The 24,181-nt window shown below is 37.0% G+C and overlaps 2 protein-coding genes across 8 annotated transcripts; both read left to right on the top strand.

The window, feature by feature from the left end:
* The first annotated feature begins 962 nt into the window (after positions 1-962).
* Positions 963-7,197, top strand: LOC306855598 (uncharacterized protein). 6 transcript variants are annotated; one of them, XM_079394369.1, is made up of 4 exons: positions 963-1,108; positions 1,866-1,950; positions 2,016-2,139; positions 5,116-7,197. In XM_079394369.1, exon 4 carries the CDS (start codon positions 5,118-5,120, stop codon positions 5,940-5,942), a length of 825 nt encoding a protein of 274 aa, XP_079250495.1. In that variant the 5' UTR covers positions 963-1,108; positions 1,866-1,950; positions 2,016-2,139; positions 5,116-5,117; the 3' UTR covers positions 5,943-7,197. The 6 variants fall into 6 exon arrangements, with proteins under 6 accessions (XP_079250495.1, XP_079250494.1, XP_079250493.1 ...); XM_079394370.1 differs by lacking the exon at positions 1,866-1,950 and adding an exon at positions 2,673-2,805 and having other exon boundaries at positions 981-1,108; positions 2,013-2,139; XM_079394371.1 differs by lacking the exon at positions 1,866-1,950 and adding an exon at positions 2,673-2,805 and having other exon boundaries at positions 982-1,108.
* Positions 7,198-9,551: 2,354 nt separating this feature from the next.
* Positions 9,552-19,972, top strand: LOC306855497 (putative monooxygenase p33MONOX). 2 transcript variants are annotated; one of them, XM_079394252.1, is made up of 9 exons: positions 9,552-9,769; positions 10,300-10,419; positions 12,254-12,362; positions 14,804-14,997; positions 15,132-15,243; positions 15,342-15,466; positions 15,570-15,673; positions 15,770-15,951; positions 19,181-19,972. In XM_079394252.1, exons 3-9 carry the CDS (start codon positions 12,338-12,340, stop codon positions 19,390-19,392), a joined length of 954 nt encoding a protein of 317 aa, XP_079250378.1. In that variant the 5' UTR covers positions 9,552-9,769; positions 10,300-10,419; positions 12,254-12,337; the 3' UTR covers positions 19,393-19,972. The 2 variants fall into 2 exon arrangements, with proteins under 2 accessions (XP_079250378.1, XP_079250379.1); XM_079394253.1 differs by having other exon boundaries at positions 9,560-9,769; positions 15,770-15,930.
* The last annotated feature ends 4,209 nt before the right edge of the window (positions 19,973-24,181 follow it).

The following is a 24,181-nucleotide window of genomic DNA, read 5'->3' on the forward strand; positions in this document are numbered from 1 at the left end:
GCCACAACACAACAAAATTAGCACAACATAATGGAAACATGCCACGACACAACAGAAATTAGCACAACATAATGGAAACAAGCCACAACACAACAAAATTAGCACAACATAATGGAAACAAGCCACAACACAACAAAATTAGCACAACATAATGGAAACAAGCCACAACACAACAAAATTAGCACAACATAATGGAAACATGCCACAACACAACAAAATTAGCACAACATAATGGAAACATGCCACAACACAACAGAAATTAGCACAACATAATGGAAACATGCCACAACACAACAGAAATTAGCACAAAATAATGGAAACATGCCACAACACAACAGAAATTAGCACAACATAATGGAAACAAGCCACAACACAACAAAATTAGCACAACATAATGGAAACAAGCCACAACACAACAAAATTAGCACAACATAATGGAAACAAGCCACAACACAACAAAATTAGCACAACAAAATGGAAACAAGCCACAACACAACAAAATTAGCACAACATAATGGAAACAAGCCACAACACAACAAAATTAGCACAACATAATGGAAACATGCCACAACACAACAGAAATGGAAAATAACAAAAAAAATATTAAGAAATAAAAATAAATAAAAAATATAGACTTAAAAAAAATTAAATAAAAAAAATTAAACTAAACTTAAAATGAAAACTGAAAATACAAAAATACAAATATATTCAAAACATTAACAGACACTACCATAAGGATACTAAAATAGCACTGCCGTGAATGCAGTGAATTTGTTCAAGCAGACTGAAAAGCTTCTCATATGACCAGAAGTCAGATAAATGGAATGGGATTATATTGAATTTAACAGGGCTAGTCTGTAAAATGTTCTGATTTCCAAACTGCTCCACCTTCAAAACAACCTCCGCCCTCTCGACATGTCCCTCCCTTTCACTCCCTCTCTCTTTTTCTCACACCCTTCCTTGTCAGACAAACATTTTAAGAGAGAACATGATGTTTGTGGCTTAAACAGGACAGTCTTGTGAAGTCTTTGTCGACAGCATCATCTGATAACAGCAACAGCTCACTCAACGACTGTGGAATATACAGAACAACAGACTACAATAAAAGGTAAAGGATTTTGCGCAACAAATTTAATCTGTGTATCTAGTAGGTTTACAGGCAGATAAATTTACTAGGGAAATAAAAAGTCTGTTTGGCTTGAGAAAGACAGTATACAACAGATTTCTCTATCTATTTTTGTTGATCTATACACACTTGTAAACATTTGAGGCACCACATGTGGGGAATCAACCCTGTATGGTGGTGTTGTTGGTTATATTGATGCTCACAAGTTTACTACTCCGACATGTGACTGCAACGTGGACATGATAAAAGGTCATTGAGGGCTCAATATACCTGCAGATGGAGCTATATATAGCTGTAAAAAACAACTCTCTTGACTCAAGATAAGAACACCATTGAGTGAACCAAGGTCAAAAATAGAGCTATATCTCTAAAATCAGTGATAAATTGACTTGCTTATTTCCTAATAAAACAAAAGAGCAATGCAGCATACCGGAAAAATTATTTATTAATGATAAAACTGCTGCTTTGTCATAAGGAATGGAACTCAGTTTCCCACAGAATGCTAACAAATCTATTTTTTAATATCAGTATCAATCGGGTCGGGGTTTTTTTCAACTTTGGGGCTCTTTTAATCAGTGCGTCAATCACACTTTGTTTATTATCAAAGATGTGGGGGGTGTTTTAATCTTGTCCAACTCTTTTTCCTTGCACTGTCTTACCAACTTCTTCTCCTCTCCTATTGCGTTCTCCCCACCACATCAGTAAAAACCATTTTGCAAATTATTCTTTACAACCACAGGGACGGGAATGAAGCTGCTATTTTTAGCCCTGACCAAGGGAGGAGAGAGAGTGAGGCGCAGGAGAGAGGGCGAGCAAGCAAACAGGCAAGAGAGAAAGAGGGAGGGAGGGAGACGGGGGAGAAAATCATTATTTTTTGTGTGTATAGCAGCAGTCGGAGGCTCTGAGCTGAGGCAGGGAGCGGAGACAGCAGCAGGGAAGAGGAGACAAGACAAGAGGAGTGGAGGAAGAAGAGACCCACAGCAACGCCAGGCGGCTGAAGAGACCCCGCTCAGGTGGGACACGACACGCACCGCTGGCCTCAACAGAAACTAGAACGATGATTACATCATACTTCATGGTCTTCATATATAACACAATTCCAGTTTTATTTTCAGAATAGATTATGTATATATTTTAGGCTCTGATTCATGTGGATTAAGGCCAGGGATTCTTTGAATTTTATCAATTGTCATCAGAAACGGCCAGATGTCCGTTGTAATGGGTTGTGTAAGACAGACCTGCTTTGATCTTGAAGTATATTGTGTTTTTTTCCTTCATGGATTGGCACACAAACATTTGAGGGTTGGGAAAATCCAAACAGCTTTAGGCAGCGAGAATTAGTTGAAAATAGGGAAGGGTGGGAATCGGGTTGTTGGTCTGCCACAATAAAGAGGGGTGTTCAGTTGATTTGGGCATGGGGCGGTAGGGGTGTAGGGGTGTGGGGAGGAGTTGTTTCATGGTGTGTGTGTGTGTGTGTGTGTGTGTGTGTGTGTTTATGTGTGTGTCTGCGTATGTGCTTTCCAATTGCTATGAAATCTGAGCGCAGCCTGGGATGTGATGGGAAGAGGCGTTGCCATGGAGACTGGACTTGCACATATTCCTGTAACCAATCCCTCCCATTATATACATTGATTTTTGGCATTTACTGTACAGAGCATCAATAAGGAATGATCAGGCAGGTAATAACAACATCAAAAACGATGCTGTTTAATTATGAATGAAGCAATAATGTGGGTTATTAATGTCAAAGCCAACAAAAGATGCATTAGAGGTCTGAGTGAAAGTGTATGTGTGCTGGTGAATTTGACATGTTTGTAAGAATCTTAGTTCATGTTAATTTCAATAATTTAATATTACATTATTAAAATTAAAATATGTATTTTTAAATAATAGTCAATGGACCCAAGTAATTATGAACATCACAGTTAACATAGCCTACTTTTATCAACTAAGGTTTAAAATACTGTTACAAATGTATTGCTCATGGTTAGTTAATGCATTAACTAACGGGTAAATTGTAACTGAATGATTTTGTATGCTTGTTGCGAATTGCAAATATATGTTGTTATGGTTTCCTGGAGAAAATTGTATTGTTCAGAGATTGTGCTTTCCTAGATCAGGAGAATTAATGAAGTTTCGGTTATGTTTCATGAATTGACTTAAAATGCCTAAAGAGAAATAGAAACTGTAAGAGGATTGATAATAATATTAATATCATAAACCTCAACATCTGAGCATGTGAATATGCTCAGCATGTGAATAGTTAACATGAGTGATTCTAGTTATATGCATATCAAATACATAAATAATAATTTATAGTAAATTATAATAATTAAAACTGTTGTATAAAATTATATAAAACACAATATTAAAATATTTTCATAAATTGCATCTGTTCTTTCTGTCAGCAGATGTACTGTATATCAGTAATGGTGGTGTATTTGTTGCATTGTATTTGTAATTTCAATGGAAGTTTTCCGAGAGATGAGAAATGGTCTATGACACAATATGTGGAGGCAGCGCTCCGTGCCGAGTATGCTGCTTATGACTGGGTCCTCAGTTGATTTTTAGAAAAGAATAACACTTAATGTAACAAATGTTAAGGTTTTTAACAAGTTAATTTCTGATTTATAGAGAGCTGAGATGAAAAGAACTTTTATGTTTCTAGGGAGAAAAGTCTGATAATAAAGAGACTTGTGAGGTCTGTCACGGCCGGCTCAAATGAGGGAGGCAACGAAAACGCAAAATGAATCAACAAGATTTATTTACAAAAATACAGTTTACAACTCTAAAAACTACACTATGGGAAAGTAAAATAAAGATTAGGATAACGCAAGATAATAATCACATTCCAACATAACAAACAGGCCTGCAAAACATAAATCCCAAACTAAACTAATGTATAAAGAAACAAATAATCACAACAGAACAGCCCAACATAACGAAAAACCAAAGAGGGTAACTAACAGAGGGGCCAAAACAGAGGTCCAAAACCCTTTTAAACTTCTCTGCAGGTGTTTCACATGATCATTACCCCCCAAGTCCCATCCCACAGCTGGCTAAAGCAGAACGGGTCCAGAGGCACGTCACAGGTCACATTTACCATTCAGAGAATTTTCGCAGCCTAAATCCAGTCATTTCAATAGGAATCCATGCAATCTGAGGGCCGAATTTGCAACGAGTTCAGACTGGTCATGCTGATTCACAAAAAGCTGCTTGGTTTAAAAATGCCTTCTGTGTGAGCTGTGCATCATACTACTCTACAATTTTGACAATACACAGTGGACTTTTTTTTGCCACTGAAAATTTTGCTAATGTGTAACCTCCATTTTACTCTCCATTTAATCTCATTGCTTATGTTGAAACAGCTTAGATAGGAATAAATTGCTAACAGGTTTCAATAGGTGTCATTTGCTAACATTAGTTAACTACAAACATGACCTAACAATGAAAAATACTTCTAAAGCACTTATAATACATTATTACAAACATATTATTAAAATCAAAAGATGTAATATTAGGGGCTTTTTTTCACCACTCCTGTTATTGGCGTGTTTGGAACTGGGAACAATTTTAGTTTTATAGGAAATATATATAGGATTTTTGGGGGACTAAATTATCCCCTACTTCATAGTCTGACCCAACACAACTGGAATTACCAATGTCGTAAATGTATGTTGATTGGCCGAATGCTTGTCATACAAAACACTGGCACTCACCATTTTAAAAAGCTGTGTAAACACACACACAGTTTACATAGATAGACCGACGCCAAAGTCCAGGCACTTCTCTGTCCTCCATCCTCCAGTTGTTGACGTTGTTGAATGCTCCTATAAACAAGTATTAATAAATACTGTTGAATATGTGTTGCTCATTGTATAGTTAATGTTAACTAATGGGACATTATTGTAAAGTGTTATCAAGAAATCTTATATATTTTTCTTTCATTTAGGTATCTATTTAACGACCCACTATTTCCACTTTTACAGTTATGCGTCCCAGGTCCAGATTACTGGCTAAACGTGGCCTTCCCACCATCAGGGAGGGCTATGAGGAGCTGGTGCAGGACCTGAACCAGACCAACAGTCAGCACACCACCACACAGGACTACTTCCTCTCCATCTGCCATCTGGCCCGGCCCACCTTCCCTCTGCATGAGCCCGACTGTGACATCCTTTCCATCGGGCCTTTGGATTCCCCAAAGCCCTGCCTACGACTGCACCGTCTGCGTCAGCATCTGCAACCTCCACAGCCCCACATCTCCACAAGCAGCGACCAGACAGTTGAGCAAGCCCATAAAGAGAAAGATACTGCCAGATCTGCTCCGTCAGAACCTCTGCAGGCCCAGGCCGCCCCAGAGGAGGACAACGGATGCAGAGGTGACATCCCAGGCCCCGCAGATCCACTGGAGTACCTCTACAGCCACAGAGGTGCTCTAGCGCTCTCCACCAGAAGGGGCAGCATTCCCCCGCGCCGGCCACGCAGCAACACCTTCCCATGCTGTTCCTCGGCGCCTGAAACCCAGCGGAAAAGCAGCTGCCCAGAGCTTTGCCTGCCTGAGACGGTCCCTACGGTCCCTTTGGCGACAGTCCTGCAGCGGTCGCCGCTCAGCAGGAAGAAGCTGGATGAAGGCAGTCTGGCCTCACGTAGTGGCATTCCCAACAAGCTTGATGGCGCCCTTGCTGGTTGGAGGGGAAAGAGCAGTCATTGCATGGACAAGCAGACCATAGTGTCCCACTGGATCTCAGAGTGCCGCAGCGCATGGAAGGAAGCCCGCATTCGCGCATGCATGCTGCCCGCCATTGCCGAGAAGTAATCTACGCCTGCGAAAATCTCTTGAGGTTGAATATCACATAGAGTAACATGGATTATTGTGGAATTATTACTTTGCACTTCAGGTTTATATGCATATACATTTTTGATGTATTTTTAAACTTGTGACCCTAGATGGTGCCGTGTCGATACCACACCATAGTGTAGAGTTACAATGAATGTCAATGATGACTGAGTCAGTCCAGTAATGTCCAGTCGTGATCAATAAATGCATTGATTGTTGGATGCCTTTAACATTGTTTGGTGAGATTTAAAAAAAGAAAAAAAGCATAATCAAAATTGCAGTTCTAATACATGAAACTTGATGTGGTTTAAAGGATACAGCAATCCATAATATTTACCATATTTATTTAGATAAGAATCTTACTGTGTCCACAACTATATTTGGCTGGGAAGACCCAGGTTTTAGCAAATTTGCATATTGGGCAGCTACTGTGATGCAGAATGAATATGCCATGCTTCCTTGAAATTTTATCAAACATTTGATGACACTTCCAAGATGTTTTTAGGAAACAATCTGACTGGGATTAGGATGTATTTCCACCATAGATATGTTCAGAGATATTATGTCCAATTGTTATTTCTATATAATGTCTCAAGCAAGTGCTTCTTCGTTCACTGGTATTTCGCAACAGCTTGGCTAAGCTGTGATAATTCACTGCCACTTTCTGACAACAAAGACAAAATGAGTCATGTTGAAAATGGATATCATGTTTCTTTTCAGGCCCTTGTGTTGCAGTTTTAAAAAATGGAGCATGGTGTAACAGCTTACAAGCACAAATATCAGCTTTGGAGTGAACTGGATAGTCCGGTTGGAGGATAAATGATTAAATATCCTGGTTAGGAATCACCTTTGTTAAACAACAGATCATACAATGAAAAATCTGACCTACATCATTTTGATATTCAGAACTATGGCAAAAGGCCAGTGTAGAACTGCACTGTTATCATGTTAGACTGTTTGTACACACCCAGAAAATCCTGTTTTCTTTGCTTTGATTTGGTGTTTCAGTATTCTGAGATTGTCTTACTATTAACAGATTAATTAGTACGGTTGCATGTGAATTTGTAAATTATTTTGTATTAATGCATATGACATTTCTTTAAATTATTATTATGGATGCAATGATTTGAGAGAAACTGTATATTACACTATGAGAAAAGGAAAAATCCGTTTGTAAATTTTCAGCAACCTTGTACTTTTTTTTCCACTTTTTTAAAATTAATAAAATGTCTGTGCTTTATGTATGGACTCTGTGTGTTTTTTTACCCCTGTTCCATCAAGAAGATTAAAATTACAATGAGTCCTCTGAGACAATTAGCAGTCTCCATTAGCTGTAATGTTGATCACACATTTATATCTATTTAAATCAATTTTATTTATCAACAGAAAAAGCTAATGAACATTATGGCTTGGCATAATGCCCTCTATAGGTGCATCTAATGTAATTTCAAAACTTTAATTTTCTAAATTCTTCACAGTGGTAAAAAAAAAAAAAAAAAAAAAAGCTTCAGTTTAGGTATGATTTATTTGAAAAAAAAAAAATATTCAACACTCAATATACATATTATTGTTTAAATATTTTTAAATAAAGGCAACAACACAGATCACATACAGTTTCAGTGCTGTTAGTTTATTACATCATAGAATATATTGGGAATATGTATTTGCTTTGTAAATTATTTTACTGTTTAAATGTTGTAATTGTAATTGTAATAAATTGTAATATCTCACATGGTGTAACTAAGGTTTATAGCAGGTGTTAACAGTAATTAAAATCTAAATATGTAAATGGAGGCAGGGGTGCTATAAACCATTCAAGTTCATTTGATTAGAGAGAAGAATTGTCCCACCCCCTTGTGTTAATCAGCTGTGTCACACCCCCCACTAAACACCAACACACACTACACAACACCCTCCATTTGGGGTGCTCCCTGTTGCTGCATTGTGCCACGGAGCAGCAAATCTGGTCAGATACAATTACTGCTGACCAGTTAGGGCCGTTCACATTATTGTTTGTAAGACAGACAGACAGGCGACAGAAAATTACTAGGGTGCTCTGGATGGTTACTTGGTGGTTGCTATATAAGGGAGGTTCAGTATATAGACCTTATGCATCAAGTGCGCATCAGCCATCTTTAGAATTTTGTCTTTGAACTTCCGTTTCAGCTCTATCGCAGCTGGAGAAGTGGTCCTAGAGTGATCAGCGTGATTAAAGATTTATCAAAACTTTTTTTGTAATTCCAAAGGCCTGTGTTTGCTTTAACAAAGTGTTCTGCATAAATGGCACCTGGCTTCACATGAGACACCTTTCAAGGAACCAGAAGTAAGTACTAGGGCCCCACTGCCAGGGCAGTGATAGGTGGGTAGATGGGGGCCCCTATAGTGCCCCGAATGGAGGGTGTTGTGTAGTGTGTTATTGTTTGGTGGAGGGTGTGACACAATTGATTAACACAAGGGGGGTGGTTATTAGTTCTTCTAATCAAATGAGCTTTAAATGGTTCATACCACCCCACCCCTATGACCTACTCCTACCACCCCCTACTACCTTAATTATTTAAACTACATGAAATAAAAACCATAATACATATACAAAATAATTAAGAGAATATATAACCTTAAAATTATAAAATGAAATAGTTAAACACATAAAACATTTCCCTAGTTTACAGAGTATATTCAAAACAATGCAATAAAATCACAGAAATAAAAACTCTATGATCCTTGTGTTGTTTTCTTGATTTAAACACTTAATATGTGACCCTGGACCACAAAGCAGTCATAAAGGTCAATCTTTCAAAGTTGATGTATGGTTTGTTAAGATAGGACAATATTTGGCCGAGATGCAACTATTTGAATATCTGGAATCTCAGGGTGCAAATATAATAAAAATCTAAATTTTGAGAAAATTGCTTTTAAAGCTGTCCAAAATGAAGTCCTTAGCAATACATATTAAGAATCAAAATTAAGTTTTAATAAATGTACGGTAGGAAATTTACCAAATATCTTCATGGAACATGATCTTTACTTAAAATCCGAATGATTTTTGGCATAAAAGACAAATGGATCATTTTGACCAATTTTTGGCTATTGCTACAAATATAACCGTGCTACTTATGACTGGTTTTGTTGTCCAGGCAGCCAGGGTCACTAATAAACTGATCATAACACACCAGTTGTGTGCCATTACTGAAAATTGGTAATGTTTCTGTAATTAAAACAAACATAACAGCTAATTACAGGTGGGTTCCTAGTCCTGCCATAGAAAAACAGAGGGAGAAGAGGAGAGTTAAAGAAACAACACAGATTGCATAATTGAAAGACTGTCTGTGAAATGAGTTTATAGAAATGCATGTAGAATAAAACATACATTTTTCGAGGATTTACAGTTTCTTCATGCGTCTTATTGTGCTGGAGGGATTTTATGAGCGTTTACTACGACATAAAAGTGAGTAAATGATAACTAATAATAATTGTGCTTGTGAGAACTCTCGCATTGCTGCTAGGTCTTTTTAGCATAGACATATTTATGCTTTATAGTCTTTTACTGCCCCGTGTGGCTAGTTGAAGTACTGCAGCAGCTGTGGCGATAGTATCGCGAGATTGAGCGGGAACTGCTGCCCAGCTGTGTTGTGTTGGTTTTTGTCAGAGACCCAAAGGAAGGGGAAGTTATGGCAGATACAAAGGCCAACTCTTCTCAAACATCTGTGATGTGTAATTTAGCCATTCGGTTACAAGTGCCCTTAGTCCCTCTGCTGGCCTGTTAAGGTTAGCTGCTGTAGAGGAGGCGCGGGAACACACTTCAGCAGGTAAAAGATATTGTTTCACGCGCTCTTGCCTCAAACCGGTTTCAAGTCGCCAAAACTGGATTTGAACAGCTAACGTTAGTCCGTTCATGTACATACCATTTAACAATTATTGTCGTATTTGTTAAAATATGTGGTGGTGTAAAGTAAAATATTCGTTGTTCCTTTTCTACTTTCAGCCTTAAGCGAAATAATGTTTGAAAACAAAAGCTGTTGTGTTTAAAGCTAACAGTGCGTTAGCTTTTGAGGTAACGTAACGTTAGCGGAGAGATCAGTAACGTTACTGGGAAAGTGGGCAGCATTACATAACATCAGCAGGACCGCTCGTGTAATCCCATTCCCAGCGTGCACTGATTCTCACGACACTAACCTTACTGCTAACTCTTGCGTTATCACTTACATTTTAAAAAACTGTTTTGTGTTATTGTAGATTCAGATGCATTTGTACTCTGTAGAACTTCGCAGTCAACTGGTTTATATTGCAGTCAGTCAAAACTTTGTTTTTGTGGCTTTTGCTTTTTCTCTGTCTCTAGCTCTTTGTCTTTTACTGGCTGTGCTCGCCCTGGTGTCCCACAATGCTGAGTGAGCAAACCGCAGTTTGTCAGCAAGATCAACCTGTGCTCTAGCAGTGGTGCTTTAGCTGCCTTTCACTGGTAAGAGATGGTCACATTTGATTTGTGTGTCGATAAGAATAGATATGTTTTTGAAATCTAAACGTTTGTAGATAAAATCTCTCCCAGCTTGGAGAGATTTCCAGTTTACTAGCACTAAAAATGATTGTTTAAAGAATGTATGGTCTCAGATATACATACTTTGAATATCTACATGTATTATGTTAGCAGAGAGAGGTATGCACTGGGAATTACATTTGTATTGGACATGGGAAGAGTGAGTATGGTTAAATGGACACCACATGGCAATGTTTTAGAAATGGTGTGAATAGGGTTGGGAGATATGGACAAAATTATAAAAAAAAAAAATGTTGGTGTCATTCAGTATCAGTGTTTATCATGACATGTTTAGTCCAAACTATTTATTGGTAAGGAAAATCACACCACATGTTTGTTAGACCTCAGGTAACAACTCCATAGAGTAAGATACCTATTAAACCAGTGTTTTCCCTTTTTACCTGGATTCTGTTCTTTATGACAGATTTAAAATCAAACATTGTCTAAAGAAACGAATTCCTAAAATGCTGACAGTTTAATTAATCTTTTAAAATCAAATAATTAATTTGCATCAAATAAGGTGCTGTAAAAATTAGTTTGCTGTATAAATTAAAACATTTCATTAATTTTGTATAATATTCTTTATAATAATGTGTACAATAATAATAATAAACAAAAGATGTTATTAAATTGTATTGATGTAATAATAGTAGTTGTTTTTATTATTTAATTTTGGTGGGTTGTTGTAAAGTTTTCCAGTTTGAGTGTTTTTGTCAACAGATTTTAATCAAATGATCTGGTGAAGTTATTTCGTCATAGTGAGATGCTCATAGACCTTTTGGGGGTTTTAAGCATAAAAAAAATAAAAGATTATTAAAGTGTAATATTTTTGTACATTAGAATGTGTCCTGTTTATTTATTTATTTTTTCCAGAGCAAAAAAATAATGAAATGTTTACCATAGTCATTCAGTGTAACAATAATTTGTATATCAAAAAATCTGGTCAAGCAGATGTAGAACAAGAATCATTAGATCATGTTTAAAGACACTATTTAGGGATCACGGAGCAGCCCCCAAAAACTAATTCATTGTAATTTTAAGTATTTACCAATCTTTGCCACTATCCTTCAAACCACTAGGTTTTACTCATTGGTCAGCAATTAGTCATAAAGTATAATCACTTTTTATTTTATACATTAATAAGTAGTACAGGTCAGTATAGTATGCTTATTTTTTTTACATAAACATCTGTTATGCTGAATGACTATAGAACTGTATTTCACCAATATTTTAACTTTTTCACATTGTGAAGCATTCAGAATGCTTTCTATGTATATAGAATCAATTTTGTAAATTTAATTTGATGCGGACACCAAAATGGTACATCTTGTCCTTGATCCTCATAAAGATTTCGTCATATGCCATCATGCATGCTTCAGTATGTGCAGTAGAGGAAACCGCAGCTCTCACTGAACACAAAACTTGAAGATTATGCAGACATTTTAGCACGATGCATCTGATTGTTTAGATGTAGGCTAGATATTGAATATTATATGAAGTTTGTTATCAATATTGTGTATTATCACACAACCCTAGGTGTGAAATGTTTGTCCAAAAATATCAGGGATCTTTGAATTTCAGCCACTCTGTCATTGATTTTGATGTTGTGTGATCCTTTGCACAGTGATGCAGAGGATCAGTTGGACTGCGTACCAGAGGATTGCAGAACTGGGTCTCTTTAATGATTAATCTGAGGCTTAAACTCAAATATTGCTCGGTTAATATAATACTTGTTCCTTTCTCTTAATTTCATCTGTAGATTTGATCCAGTCCCATCTGATTGGGTTTGTCCAGGCTGTCTTCTCTTTTTGGTCCAACAGAAACACTTCAGTCAGTAGCCATAATGTCCAGACCTGGAGACCTTCCAGGTAAATGAAAGAGGCCTGTTTATTTTACACATTGCAGTGCATAAAATTACTTTCTAAAGGCTTGTCAAGGGTTTTAACCTACTTTCACCTTTGTTTTAAATAGCTTTAAGAGACAATATATGACAGTTATGACTAGAGATGCATCGATACTGAATTTCTCTGCCGATACCGATAGCCGAATATTCTGAATTATATCGGCCGATACGATAGTTATGTGCGAGTTAAAAATTTGACGTGGTCGCATTTGTGCCATTGCATGGTCTGCGCTGCTCCAAAACATATGCTCTGCTCCATGCATAAAGCGCGCGCTGCAGAGCCACCGCACAGTGCAGCTGGAGTAAGATTTATGATCATGTGAAGAGAGTGAGAGAGGCGCTTTTGTCTTTGGAAGCAGAGCCTGGTTTGTACTCGCCGCGTCAGTACCAGCGGCAAAAATGACGGGAATACTGAGGAAAGGATGTCGGATGGGATGGAGGATTTGGTTTTCAAGTGAAAATAAAATAAAAGACTGCTTCTTAAACCATAGAAGGTGAACATGTTGGTTTTGTCTTTGCTGTTTATCTCACGTTACACTATGGAGGCTTTCTTTAAGTGTTCTTTATTTATTTGATTCCTCAGTGTTTGCTAAACGTTCTGGTGTAGCCTATGCCATGCCTCGTTTTATTCGTTTATGTTAATTACATTTATATAAGTTAGTTTGTAGCATACTGTTTTATTGTTGTACTTTTTAGGCTTGCTGTGATAGACGGTGTTGGCGGTGATACCGGTGTTAAGCCGCAACACCGGTTACATCACTTGCCCACCGCGGCACCGTCCCCCACCGTCGTTTTAGTTTTTTTATAGTAATAAAATTAATTTAGTTCAGTTAGAGGACACTACAATTAAAACTGAATGTGGCTGCTCAATGCAGCACACCGAACGAACAACAGTCGCGCATCACAGATCAGATTTCATTTATCACCTGAGAAGAGTGAGTTGAGCTACCTGATAAGAAGAGTGAGGTGAAAAAGACAAGACAATGGCGGAAGAGTTTCAAAACGAAATGTAAAAGCGCCTGTTTTAAAAATTATTTGGATTTTGAAAAGCCTGTTGACTTCTGCCATTAATCTATGCAATAATAAAAGTTTTTTTTAAACATTTGTTTCTCATTTATATGGTTCCACAGTATTTGCTGATTTTTATTTTTAAACGTTTTTTTTTTTTTTTTTCATTATTTTGCATCAAGGTATATGTCGTCCGTGCCTCCAAACATTCTTATTCGTTTTGCTAATTAACGTTCTACATTTAATAATTATTTGTTCCTCATTCTTTACTGATTTTTTGTTTTGTATACCTATTTAAACTTTGTGTAAGTTATTTGTTATTTTATATTAGGCATAGCATGGTGTATTTTTATTCATTTTGTGGATAAAAGTTCAATGTTCTACGTTATATTTTGTTGTTGCTTGAATTGAATTCAAGCAATTGATGCCGAATTTCTGCTAATTTAAAAGTGAAATTAAAATGTTCACGATGCTTTTATACACTATTTAAGCAAAGGAAAGTGAGGGAAAGAGGGAGAAGTCAAACTAAAGACAAACAAGTGCTTGATACGGAACTGCCGCAAATTTAAAAGTGAAAGTAAAAATTGCACTGCGCTTTTTCAAACTAGGCCATTTAAAAGTGAAGGAAAGTGAGGGAAAGAGGGAAAACTCAAACGAACTAAAAGCAAACAACTGCTTGATGCCGAATTGCCACTAATTTGAAAGTAAACAACTCAACCAATTCAACATCTCAGGAAGTACAGTCATGTGTATTTTGCGCTATAACTTATTAAACTGGAAGAGACTTGAACTTGAACTGAGGTGCAATAACGATCTGTCATGTCACATTTAAAAGTGTCAAAACAGCGTTCATTGTTTGTATTTTCTGATAGAATGTACAGGATTTGAAAGCTGAGAGTTTGTTTCTTATCAGAAGAAAGAAAACACAGAACTCTGTGGTTATTGGATGCGAGGCATGGTACAAATGTTTGGTGTATAGAGAAAAACTTTGGATCTGGCAATGCTGGCTTGAACTACGGGTGATTCATCTGGTCAAATAGAGCCTGCATTAATATAGCTTCTTAGTTTTTTTAACTGTTAATGCCTTATTGTCACGTTCATTTTGACAGCCCTAAATTCAGAAGAGATTTTCTTCACTCACAGTATGAGTTGCAGTCTGACACGTTTTTCCGCCGCCTTTTGATTGACAGGATATAATCGGCTGATTTTGAACAATCGGCGATGGCCGATAGTGAAATTGCTTTTATCGGCCGATACCGATTGTTGGCCGATACATCGGTGCATCTCTAGATATGACATCTCTAGCTTATATGACAACAGTTTCTCTTTTTAAATGCATTAAATTGTGTCTGTTTGTTCAGATGTTTGTTAACACAGTGCTTTGCTCTTTTACCTCAGCCCTGGAAGCAGGTCCAGGTTCTTCAGATGGACTCCTCGGGGGAATGTCCATCCCTGTTGGGATGACCCGTCGAGCTCTCAGCTATGATGATAATCTTGAGCGCCCTATGTCTCCACCTCCAACCGACATTAATATTAACAACCTGTGGAGGCGACCTGTTATACCTGAGCGGAAGTTTGCACGACTTGCTGAGGTGTGTGTGCATTGCTTGTTCTCTGACCAGATTTATTATTCATTTATAATTTTTTTTTTTTTTTTTTACAATTTAAGAACTGCTGTTGTAGGCTAATTTTAACAATTCTTCTGGTATGTCCTGTTTGTGTTTAGGAAGATGAGTCAGAAGGAGGGGTAAAACACAGTGCCACCTTTGAATCCACTAAACCTCCAGTTCCTGTGGTGAAAGCCAAAGCCTCGTCTGTCATGAACTCCCTCATCATCAGTAAGAATGTTATGATGACACTGACTTATGCATCACATTTCAAGTGTTAACTGGTTTAAAACAGTGGCCTTAATGGGACCCGTTACATTGCATTACAGAGCAGACCCAGGAGAGCATGCAAAAGTTTGAGAAGCAGGCAGGACTGACTGATACAGGCTACACTCCTCATAAAGGCCTGAGTGCAGAGGAGACCCGCTACCATCGTCTGGCAGAATCAATGCATGTAGGCAGAGATCCTCAGTTCAACTGGCTCAAAAGTCAAAGTGACCTGACATCTCCAAAACTATTTCTTTTAATTTATAAATGATGTGTTTTGGATATTGTAGAAGCTTCAAATGCAAAGCGTAGATGCCAAAGAAGAGAAACAGCCATCGTCTGGTCAGTCGACGCCTGCCGGGACCCCTCAGTCCTCACCCAAGCAGAAACGCAGGTACTGAATGAGTCAGCAGCTTCACATCCTCTCTTTTGCATTAATCAAATCGTGGGCTGAAAAATGAGATGGTCATTTTGTGTGTGTGTTTGGCAGGGGATGGTTCAGCAGTCAGGGCTCCACTGCTTCTCTCACAGGCTCTGAGATAAGCACCAGTTCCAGCTCCAGCATAGATCTGGCCTCCAGTGATGGACCTGTAGAACGCTGGAGCGCTTTTGGACCACGACCTCAAGTCAGCAAGTCCACAACTGACCCAGGTACAGATCCAGCCATAACAGGTAAACCAAACGGTGCATTTTACATCTAAACTATCCTTTCTGCATATTCTCTTTAACCTTTCTAACAGTCAATTATAAACTCAATCGTAAAAAAATAATCCTTTCTTACATTGGCCCTTACCCTATCATTCCTTCAGCACAGAGACATATTAAAGAGGTCATATGATGTTGCTAAAAAGAAAATTATTTGGTGTGATGCAATGTGTTTACGTGGTTCGAGGTTCAAAAAACACATTATTTTCCACATACTGTACATTATTGTTGCTCCTGTGCTCTGATTGGCCAGCTATCCAGTGTGTTGTGATTAGCCGAATACCTCAAGCGTGTGACGGAAATGTTACGCCTCTTACCATGTTGTGATGCTGTGTCCCGGTGTTATGGATCAACTGGGGATCGTGTTAACTTGGGACATGCGCGTGCACGCTAATAGTTTTACCTGAGTTTCCAGCAGATGTTGGACCTCCATAGATTCATCTCACGGAATTTTCAACGGAACTGATTTCAAAGCTTTCCACATTGTTTGTGAATGTTTGTATAATTATTGGACACTGTTGTTTCCCCTGTCCATGTCCCAAGGTATATACATTGTTAATAGGTGTTGAAGCAAAATCACAAAAAAAGATACTTTTAACAATACATAGCTTCAAAGCAGCTTTACATAAAATGCATGTTTCTTTTACTATGAAGAGCAATCTGCTATGTCAGAAATGACTGTGAATGTAATGTCTGTATTGCAGAAATGTACAGTTTTATAATAGGTCTGTCAAGTCAAGTGAGGTCACCTCTATTTATATAGCGCTTTATACAATACAGATTGTGTCAAAGGAGCCTCACAGTGTTAAATGCAGAAATAGTTTCTCAGTTAAAGTCAGTTCATCGTTGATTCAGTGATGTCATCTTCTTACTCAGTTCAGCTGTGCTGATGGCTGTCGAGGTATATATACACATACAAATACATACATGCATATATATGTATTTGTGTGTGTATATATATATATATATATATATATATATATATATATATATATATATACATACACACACACATAGTGTGTGCATGTATCGTTCCACGCTAACGTGTTTTTTTTGGGTTTTTTTTTGGTTTTGTAAAATAAAGAAAACAAATAGGGTGCGCTTTCTGCATTCTCAGTCTCCGTGAATATCTTCCCGAAACGAGTCAATTAAATGAACGAAAATGACATAAGAAATACAGTGTATCAAAGGAAAGATTGAAATGTCTATTATTAAATGAAGTCATGTCGAAAACAAATATTCTCTGATTAAATAATCTGTATGAAACCAACGCGAGGTACAGTCTTTCCCGTCTGAGCTCACCTATTAAATGTGATCATGCCCACGCACATCGTGCACTATGAGATAATCATCCATGCGAAACCAAGCTTGTAAATTAGGGGTCGACCGATATGGGTTTTTTGAAGGCCGATGCCGATATCTTGGCAAGCAGGATAGCCGATATAATTTTATTTATTTTAATTAGTATTTAAGAAAATGGATTAAAGTATAAACATGTAAAATAAACATACTTCTTTAAGACAAAGTATTTTTCACAAATAAATAAATATTTAATACAAATTAAATAAAATTATAATTAAAAATGAAGTAAATACTGTAACCAACAGGGCACTCAGTATTCTGGGTAGTTTGTGTGCTTTGGGAACGATATTTTTCAAATAAAGCCAAGGTAACACTCATATTACATACTGCACACATTGAAAAAGACATGAATATGACAAAATGTATAAAGCACAGCATAATTTGAAATCCCGAGTTTAAAGTTCGTTGATCGCGCATCTCTGGTGAAACTGAACTCTCCTCCTGTACGCACTCAAAACTCACAGACCGACCATCATACAGGATACACATGCACACTTCACAAGATCTCAACTAGATTCCACGAAGTCTGCAAGTTTTGTGCAATTAAATGTCATTGTGAAATTAAATAATCATTAGTCATTCAAAGATTAGTTTAAATAATATAAATGCGTATTTGCTGAATGCTGACGGCAAACGAGAAAGTATTATAATGTTTGCGTTTCTATTACTAATAATATTAAAGCAATCATAATACTTTTTTGTATAGATTTTAATTCCTTAGTTTAACTGTTCTATCTGATTATTAGACAGACTTCTATCCATATTAGACAGAACTGAATGACGACGGCGAACAAGAGGGAGAACGTTAGCACTGTGCTCAGGCGCTTCCTTTCTCAGCGCCGTCAAAATAACCTTTTTGAAGTGACCATGTACCTTCACGGTTTGGGGAAGCTACTTTGAATTTTTTTTTAATCGTCAAGCTACTTATAATTTAGAATATTTGTAGTAAAAAAGCCTGTATTGGTTGTTTTTTGATTTGGCAAAATTCGTCAATAGGCAGGTTCTTACCAAAAAATTAGAATAAATATTTAATTCACATTCCCTTCTAGGTTACTCAGTTGAGTTTTTACTTTCCTCCAAGACTGATTAAAAACAGCCATATACTGGAACGAAAAAATGTGTTTTTAAGCTCATTTATAAATCTGATTGTATGAGCCACATATGAAACATAATATAATAATAAAAAAAAAATTATGCGCACACAATCTCAAATCAGTTATGTAATATATTTATAATAGCTAGGTTTTATGAGCTATGTACTTGGCAGAAGAATTGTTGATCACTGTTAATGATTTATTGAACATTGGGGGTCATTGCGTTTCTATTACTAATAATATTAAAGCAATCATAATACTTTTTTGTATAGATTTTAATTCCTTTTTAATTTAATTCCTTTTAATTTAACTCCTTTTAATTTAATTCCCTGTATTTTTTTCTTTCTATTCAAAGAATTCTGAAAAATTAATCTTACACAAAAATATTAAGCAGGATATTTGCTTATATTTTATAATATAATTATTTAATCAGAAATGCAGTTAAAACGCATAAGAAACTAATTCTAAACTTCTTCTAAACACATTTTACATCATTTAGACCAGCCAGCTTCTCATGTTTATCCAAGGCCTTTCATCTGTATGCACTAACCCCTGCAGAGACCAACTCTGTTCTACATGTTAACACTACTCAACTAATCACATTTGAGATTGAACTAGCTGGTTTAATCTTCTGCAGAGAGCTCTTAACACATGCATTGCTCGAGATGTTAGAAGTTCATTGGCCTTCCCCCTCTTATCTGTGTTCACACACACCTAATGTCATTCCTGTATGTTCACAGGGGGCTTTGCCCTGCAGTCCTACAAGGGAGCACAGAAACCCACCCCTATGGAAGTGATGAAAGCCCAGGCCACCCGCTTGGCCGAGGACCCCACCAACTTCAAAGCTCCCCCCAAGATGGAGATCCCAACCATGGAGGGGAAGAGACCGGTGACCCGACCTCACAAACTCAAACACCGGGACATGAACGTCCTGACACCCTCTGGATTCTGAGAGAACTCCCTACAGCCACCTCAGCTGTACACGTAGTGAACCCGTAGCTTGGTCTACCCTCTCTCTTATTCCCTTGTGCCGTCTTGCTGTTGGGTCACTGCAGTAGTAATTGCTTTTCCCTGTCACAGACTCATTCTTTTGCTAGTGTCTAAGTAAATGTTTGTCCTCAGAAGTTGTTGTGTGAGTGTGTAGCAGCATTTTTGTTGGTGCTGTTTTCTTTTGTTAGTCTCTTCCTTGCTTTGCCTTTTAATTTTTCCTTAAAAGTGTTTCTTTAAGTTAGTATGTTTGATAGTGTGTGTGCATTGATGTTTTGGGGTATACTGTGGTGCAATTATTCATGGCTTGACTATGAACAAAAGCAGTGTTTTTATGTGTTGGGTTTTTTGTTCCATCACATAGCAAGTTAGAAATCTGCCTAGAGCAATTGTCATATATTGAGAAATGATGTTGTGATTTTCCTGTGTGACATCAAGAAATACACAATTGGTTCAGTGATAACTTGATTCTTTAAGTCTTTGCTGTAGTGTATGATCTCGTTGGATTTGTTAATACATGAATTAATAAATGTACATAATTTCCATTTTTGCTCTTTAATTTCTTTCCTGCAATTTACTGTTCAGTTACTGGTTATAGCGCTGATAAAGAAAGTTCAAACAAATCTTATACGGGTACATGCAAGCTAATAAAACATATTTAACTGTGTACAGTATTAATTTTTGTTTTGTAATGGTTTATCTCAAAAATTAAAAAAATAACAGATTTTGTTTAAATTTGTACGCAGACATGAGCTTAAGCTGATCAATTTCCCAAAGCCTCGTTTTGGAACGTTCTTGATTGTAAAAACAGTACAAGTTGTTTGTTTTGTAAAAATACAGAAGGTTTTCTATTAGTGTTAGGTTCTAGTGTTTATTACTAGCTGTAGAAGTCAGTGTTATGAGCAACGTGTTTGATAGTTGTGTGAGCGTGCCTCGCATGCGTGTTCTAGTCATGTGACATGTTCTCTTGTAATACATTTGTCTGCCACTAGGAGACAGTGGCCTCCCAAAAGTGTTCTATTTTGGTGTAGAAACTCTTGTCAGATGCATCATCATAGAAATGCACTTCACTGGGTAAACTGAAACTGAAATGAATTTATCTTTGATGTAAATATGTGATTATCAAAACTCTTTAATGGCAGTTGATCATTTACACAAAGTGCTGCATCAAACCAACACTCTGAAACGAGCACCCAACGTTTCCTTCATCCTTCCCAGTGTTTTCCCTGCGTTTCTCTGGTTCATATGCTGCTCCATTGGCAGTCTCCTCACATCTCATGCTGCCATTGTAAACACGCTTTCCTGAAAGTCCAACCCCCATCACCCTCCACCCAACAGGACTCACTCTCTCACATAAACTCACCTCCTCCCAAAGGCCTATTCCAATCCTTGTGTGACGTTGTACTTTTACACACTGACACATCGTAGGTCATTTCCTACGTTTGGCAATCCCACTGGGATGTCTGGATTGAATATGTAGCCTGGCGGTCCACCCAGCTCAGAGTGTGAGGGCCTCTGTTGTACGTGAGTCACTGTGATGGACCTATGAGATCACAGTCTGACCACAACATGGGTTCAGAGCTCATGGAGAGCACTGTTGTGTCATGTTCGTGTAAACTTTGATTGCATTGCTGATGTTACTCACAAAACAGCCACTGTCTTCCAGGCTGTGATTCAATAACTTCATGATTAAGATTACATTAAGATGAGATCAGAAAGGCTTTTTGAGTTGATTTATTATTTTTCATGCCAGTGAATATTTTGTATGTGTGTGAGGGGGAGAATGTAGCAGGAATTATGACGACCTTAATATTTATGAACTATTAATAGTCTAATAATATTGGTCCAAAGATTTACCAGTTACCCGCAGTTAATTTTTAGTTGTTTCTTCTTCTTCCTCTTCCTTCTTCTCATCCTCCATTCATTCATTCTTTCATTCATTCACGTATAAGTACTTACTTATTTTACTTAAACGTTTATGGCCAAAGGTGAGATGTATTTATAAAAAAAAAAAAAACTTGTGGTCAAATTTCACTTTTAAGATGAAAATTTAAAAATAAATAAATTGTCTTTTTTTATGCATTTAAAACACACACACACATTTGTGGCCAAATTTGGCTTTTGAGATGCATTTAAAAAAAAATACTTTTGAAATGAACTTAAAAAAACAAACCTTTGTGGCCAAAAAGTTGTTTTGGATAAAAGCCTCTGCTAAATGAATGAATTAATGAATGCAAATGTACTTAATTTGTACATTTATTCTACAAGATGATGTCTGTGTCAAAACTCCAATAAGGAAGCACATAAAATAAAACAGATAATACAAATAATAGTGACAATACAGATCTCAATATATAATATATAAAACTAATATATATATATAACTGAAAATCTGAAAGTTAAAACTACTAATAATAGTATCTTAACGACACTTAATAGAAAATATGTCTGTGGCCACACCGATTCCCAGTAGAAAAATACATTTTATTTTGAAGAAATAACTGATTCATTCATGAGACAAACATAAAATGTGAAGTAAAAGTAAAATGCATTTAATCTAGAATTATCCTCAACAATTTCCTCCACAACAGACTACTAGTAAAATACACATGCTCTCTTAGCTGGGAATAATTTGAGACTTGATGCCTCAGTACATTCGCTTAGTATTTGAACAATGAAATCAAAAGCTGCAGGTTTGGGTTTGGTCATCCATGCTAACTATGTTTTATAAGCTGTTTTTCTGCTATCGGGTTTGTCCTTTTGCACAAGGAAGTGACTTTTTATAAGGGGTATCTTACAGCCTAATTGTCTAGTTACATATTTGCAAATGTGTTCTGCAGTTTGCATGAATTCGCATGTTTTCATGAGCACCCACTTTGATAATGAAACTGATCGACTTGTGGAAAAATGGGACTAATAGTAATTTCCGTTAACGAGCACTCAGTGTGCTATAATTAGAGGTGACTTGCAGCAGAAGGGTGAAGTCATAATATCCATTAATGAGAGGATCTTGTGAAGTTAAATCACTTGACATACATTCCGATGTACATTCTGATCAGTCTGATTGGCAGTGAACAAGAAAAGTCAAATCCAAACCCAGTGGTGCTGTACCGCAGCTCTTGATTCAGTCCTTTGCACTGCGGCAGCCAAATGAAATAATGATGCCAACCCAAGTTTGTGAGCAGTCAACTAATAAATCCATGGTCCTGTGTTCAGGAAATACATAGAGTGGGTGAAAACTCCATAGAATGGCTTTACAATCATAAATGAACAACCAAAGAGGAAATCTCTGTGCATTAATGCTTAATTCTGTTTTAAAATTATGATGTCTTTTTCTAGGTATTAAAGTGTAGAAAAAGTAGTGAGAGATTTATGAAATAGTTTAATTTTACATGTACATCTACTAGAGACTACTACATTAAAGTGGTTTCTAAGCATGAAGTGTCAATTTCATGCAAGCTAAATATTTATTTGAAATGTTTAATAATAATTAATCATACAAATGTCTCAGGGACTTCTTATATGTCTAGAAAAGTGAAGTGAAGTGAAGTGAAGTGAAGTGACATACTGCCAAGTATGGTGACCCATACTCGGAATTCGTGCTCTGCATTTAACCCATCCAACGTGCACACACACAGCAGTGAACACACACACACCGTGAACACACACACACACACACACACACCTGGAGCAGTGGGCAGCCATTTATGCTGCGGCGCCCGGGGAGCAGTTGGGGGTTCGGTGCCTTGCTCAAGGGCACCTCAGTCGTGGTATTGAGGGTGGAGAGAGCGCTGGACATTCACTCCCCCACCTACAATCCCTGCCGGCCCGAGACTCGAACCCGCAACCTTTGGATTACGAGTCCGACTCTCTAACCATTAGGCCACAACTTCCCCAAAACATTTGGGGTTTAGCTTTTTTTAATTATGCAATGAATAAAATAATGCTTAACATTTGTCATATATAAAATCATGTATAAAAAAAGCTAACAGAGCTTTCTGACATCATTCATTTACTTTTTTATTTGTTAAGAATAAAAAAAGATATATTAATGAGCAGGATCCAAAGTCAGTCAAATCAAATGACTGATCAGTATGTTCTTGTTTTTGTGTGTTTAACTTTTCTTTATGAATGAATTAATGAATATATTATTATAATATATTATCATATTATATTATATCTCTGTTTGGCTGGACTATAAAGTCTGAAGAAACTCAACTGCTGTGCTGCTTTGCACGACCTCAGGTTTGAAGTGATGGAAAAAGCGAACTCACCCATGGTTTGAATGTGCCATGGAACATTAGTAACTCTTTTTCTCAAAAAATTCCTTTGGATTTTAGGATTTTTTGGTGATTTCATGGTAGCGCTGCAAAATAGTTCTTCATTAAGTAGCCTAAGTAACATTATATAAAGCTTAACAGATTTTTATATTAAGCTTTTATTCATTTTAAATATTAATTCCACATATGAATATCCGTGAACTACTGATCTGACATAATATAAAGTTAATCAATGCTTTTAAAAACTATTGCCCACTTAATGTATTCCTTTGTATTTAGTACTACTGAACTGGTGCCATATGATATAATACACAATAAAATCAAATAAAATGAGATTAGAAAAAAACTGATACCAGTGAGCTGAGTGCTAAAATGTAAAAGCAATTGCAACACAACAACTGCAGCTGTACTTTGGCTCTGTTAATAATTGTTTGAGGGTGTGACTGTTTGTCGCCCGTACCACCCTTTTAGTGG

This window comes from Barbus barbus (assembly GCF_936440315.1).
Source record: "Barbus barbus genome assembly, chromosome: 36".
NCBI classification, from domain to species: Eukaryota; Metazoa; Chordata; class Actinopteri; order Cypriniformes; family Cyprinidae; genus Barbus; species Barbus barbus.

What these genes read in the sequence shown, in the direction of transcription:
- LOC306855598 (XM_079394369.1), top strand. Translation starts at nt 5,118, where the DNA reads ATGCGTCCCAGGTCCAGATTACTGGCTAAACGTGGCCTTCCCACCATC.
- LOC306855497 (XM_079394252.1), top strand. Translation starts at nt 12,338, where the DNA reads ATGTCCAGACCTGGAGACCTTCCAG. An exon ending in CAGACCTGGAGACCTTCCAG is followed by an intron (nt 12,363 to 14,803) that starts GTAAATGAAAGA and finishes CTTTTACCTCAG; the next exon opens with CCCTGGAAGCAGGTCCAGGT. An exon ending in TACAGATCCAGCCATAACAG is followed by an intron (nt 15,952 to 19,180) that starts GTAAACCAAACG and finishes GTATGTTCACAG; the next exon opens with GGGGCTTTGCCCTGCAGTCC.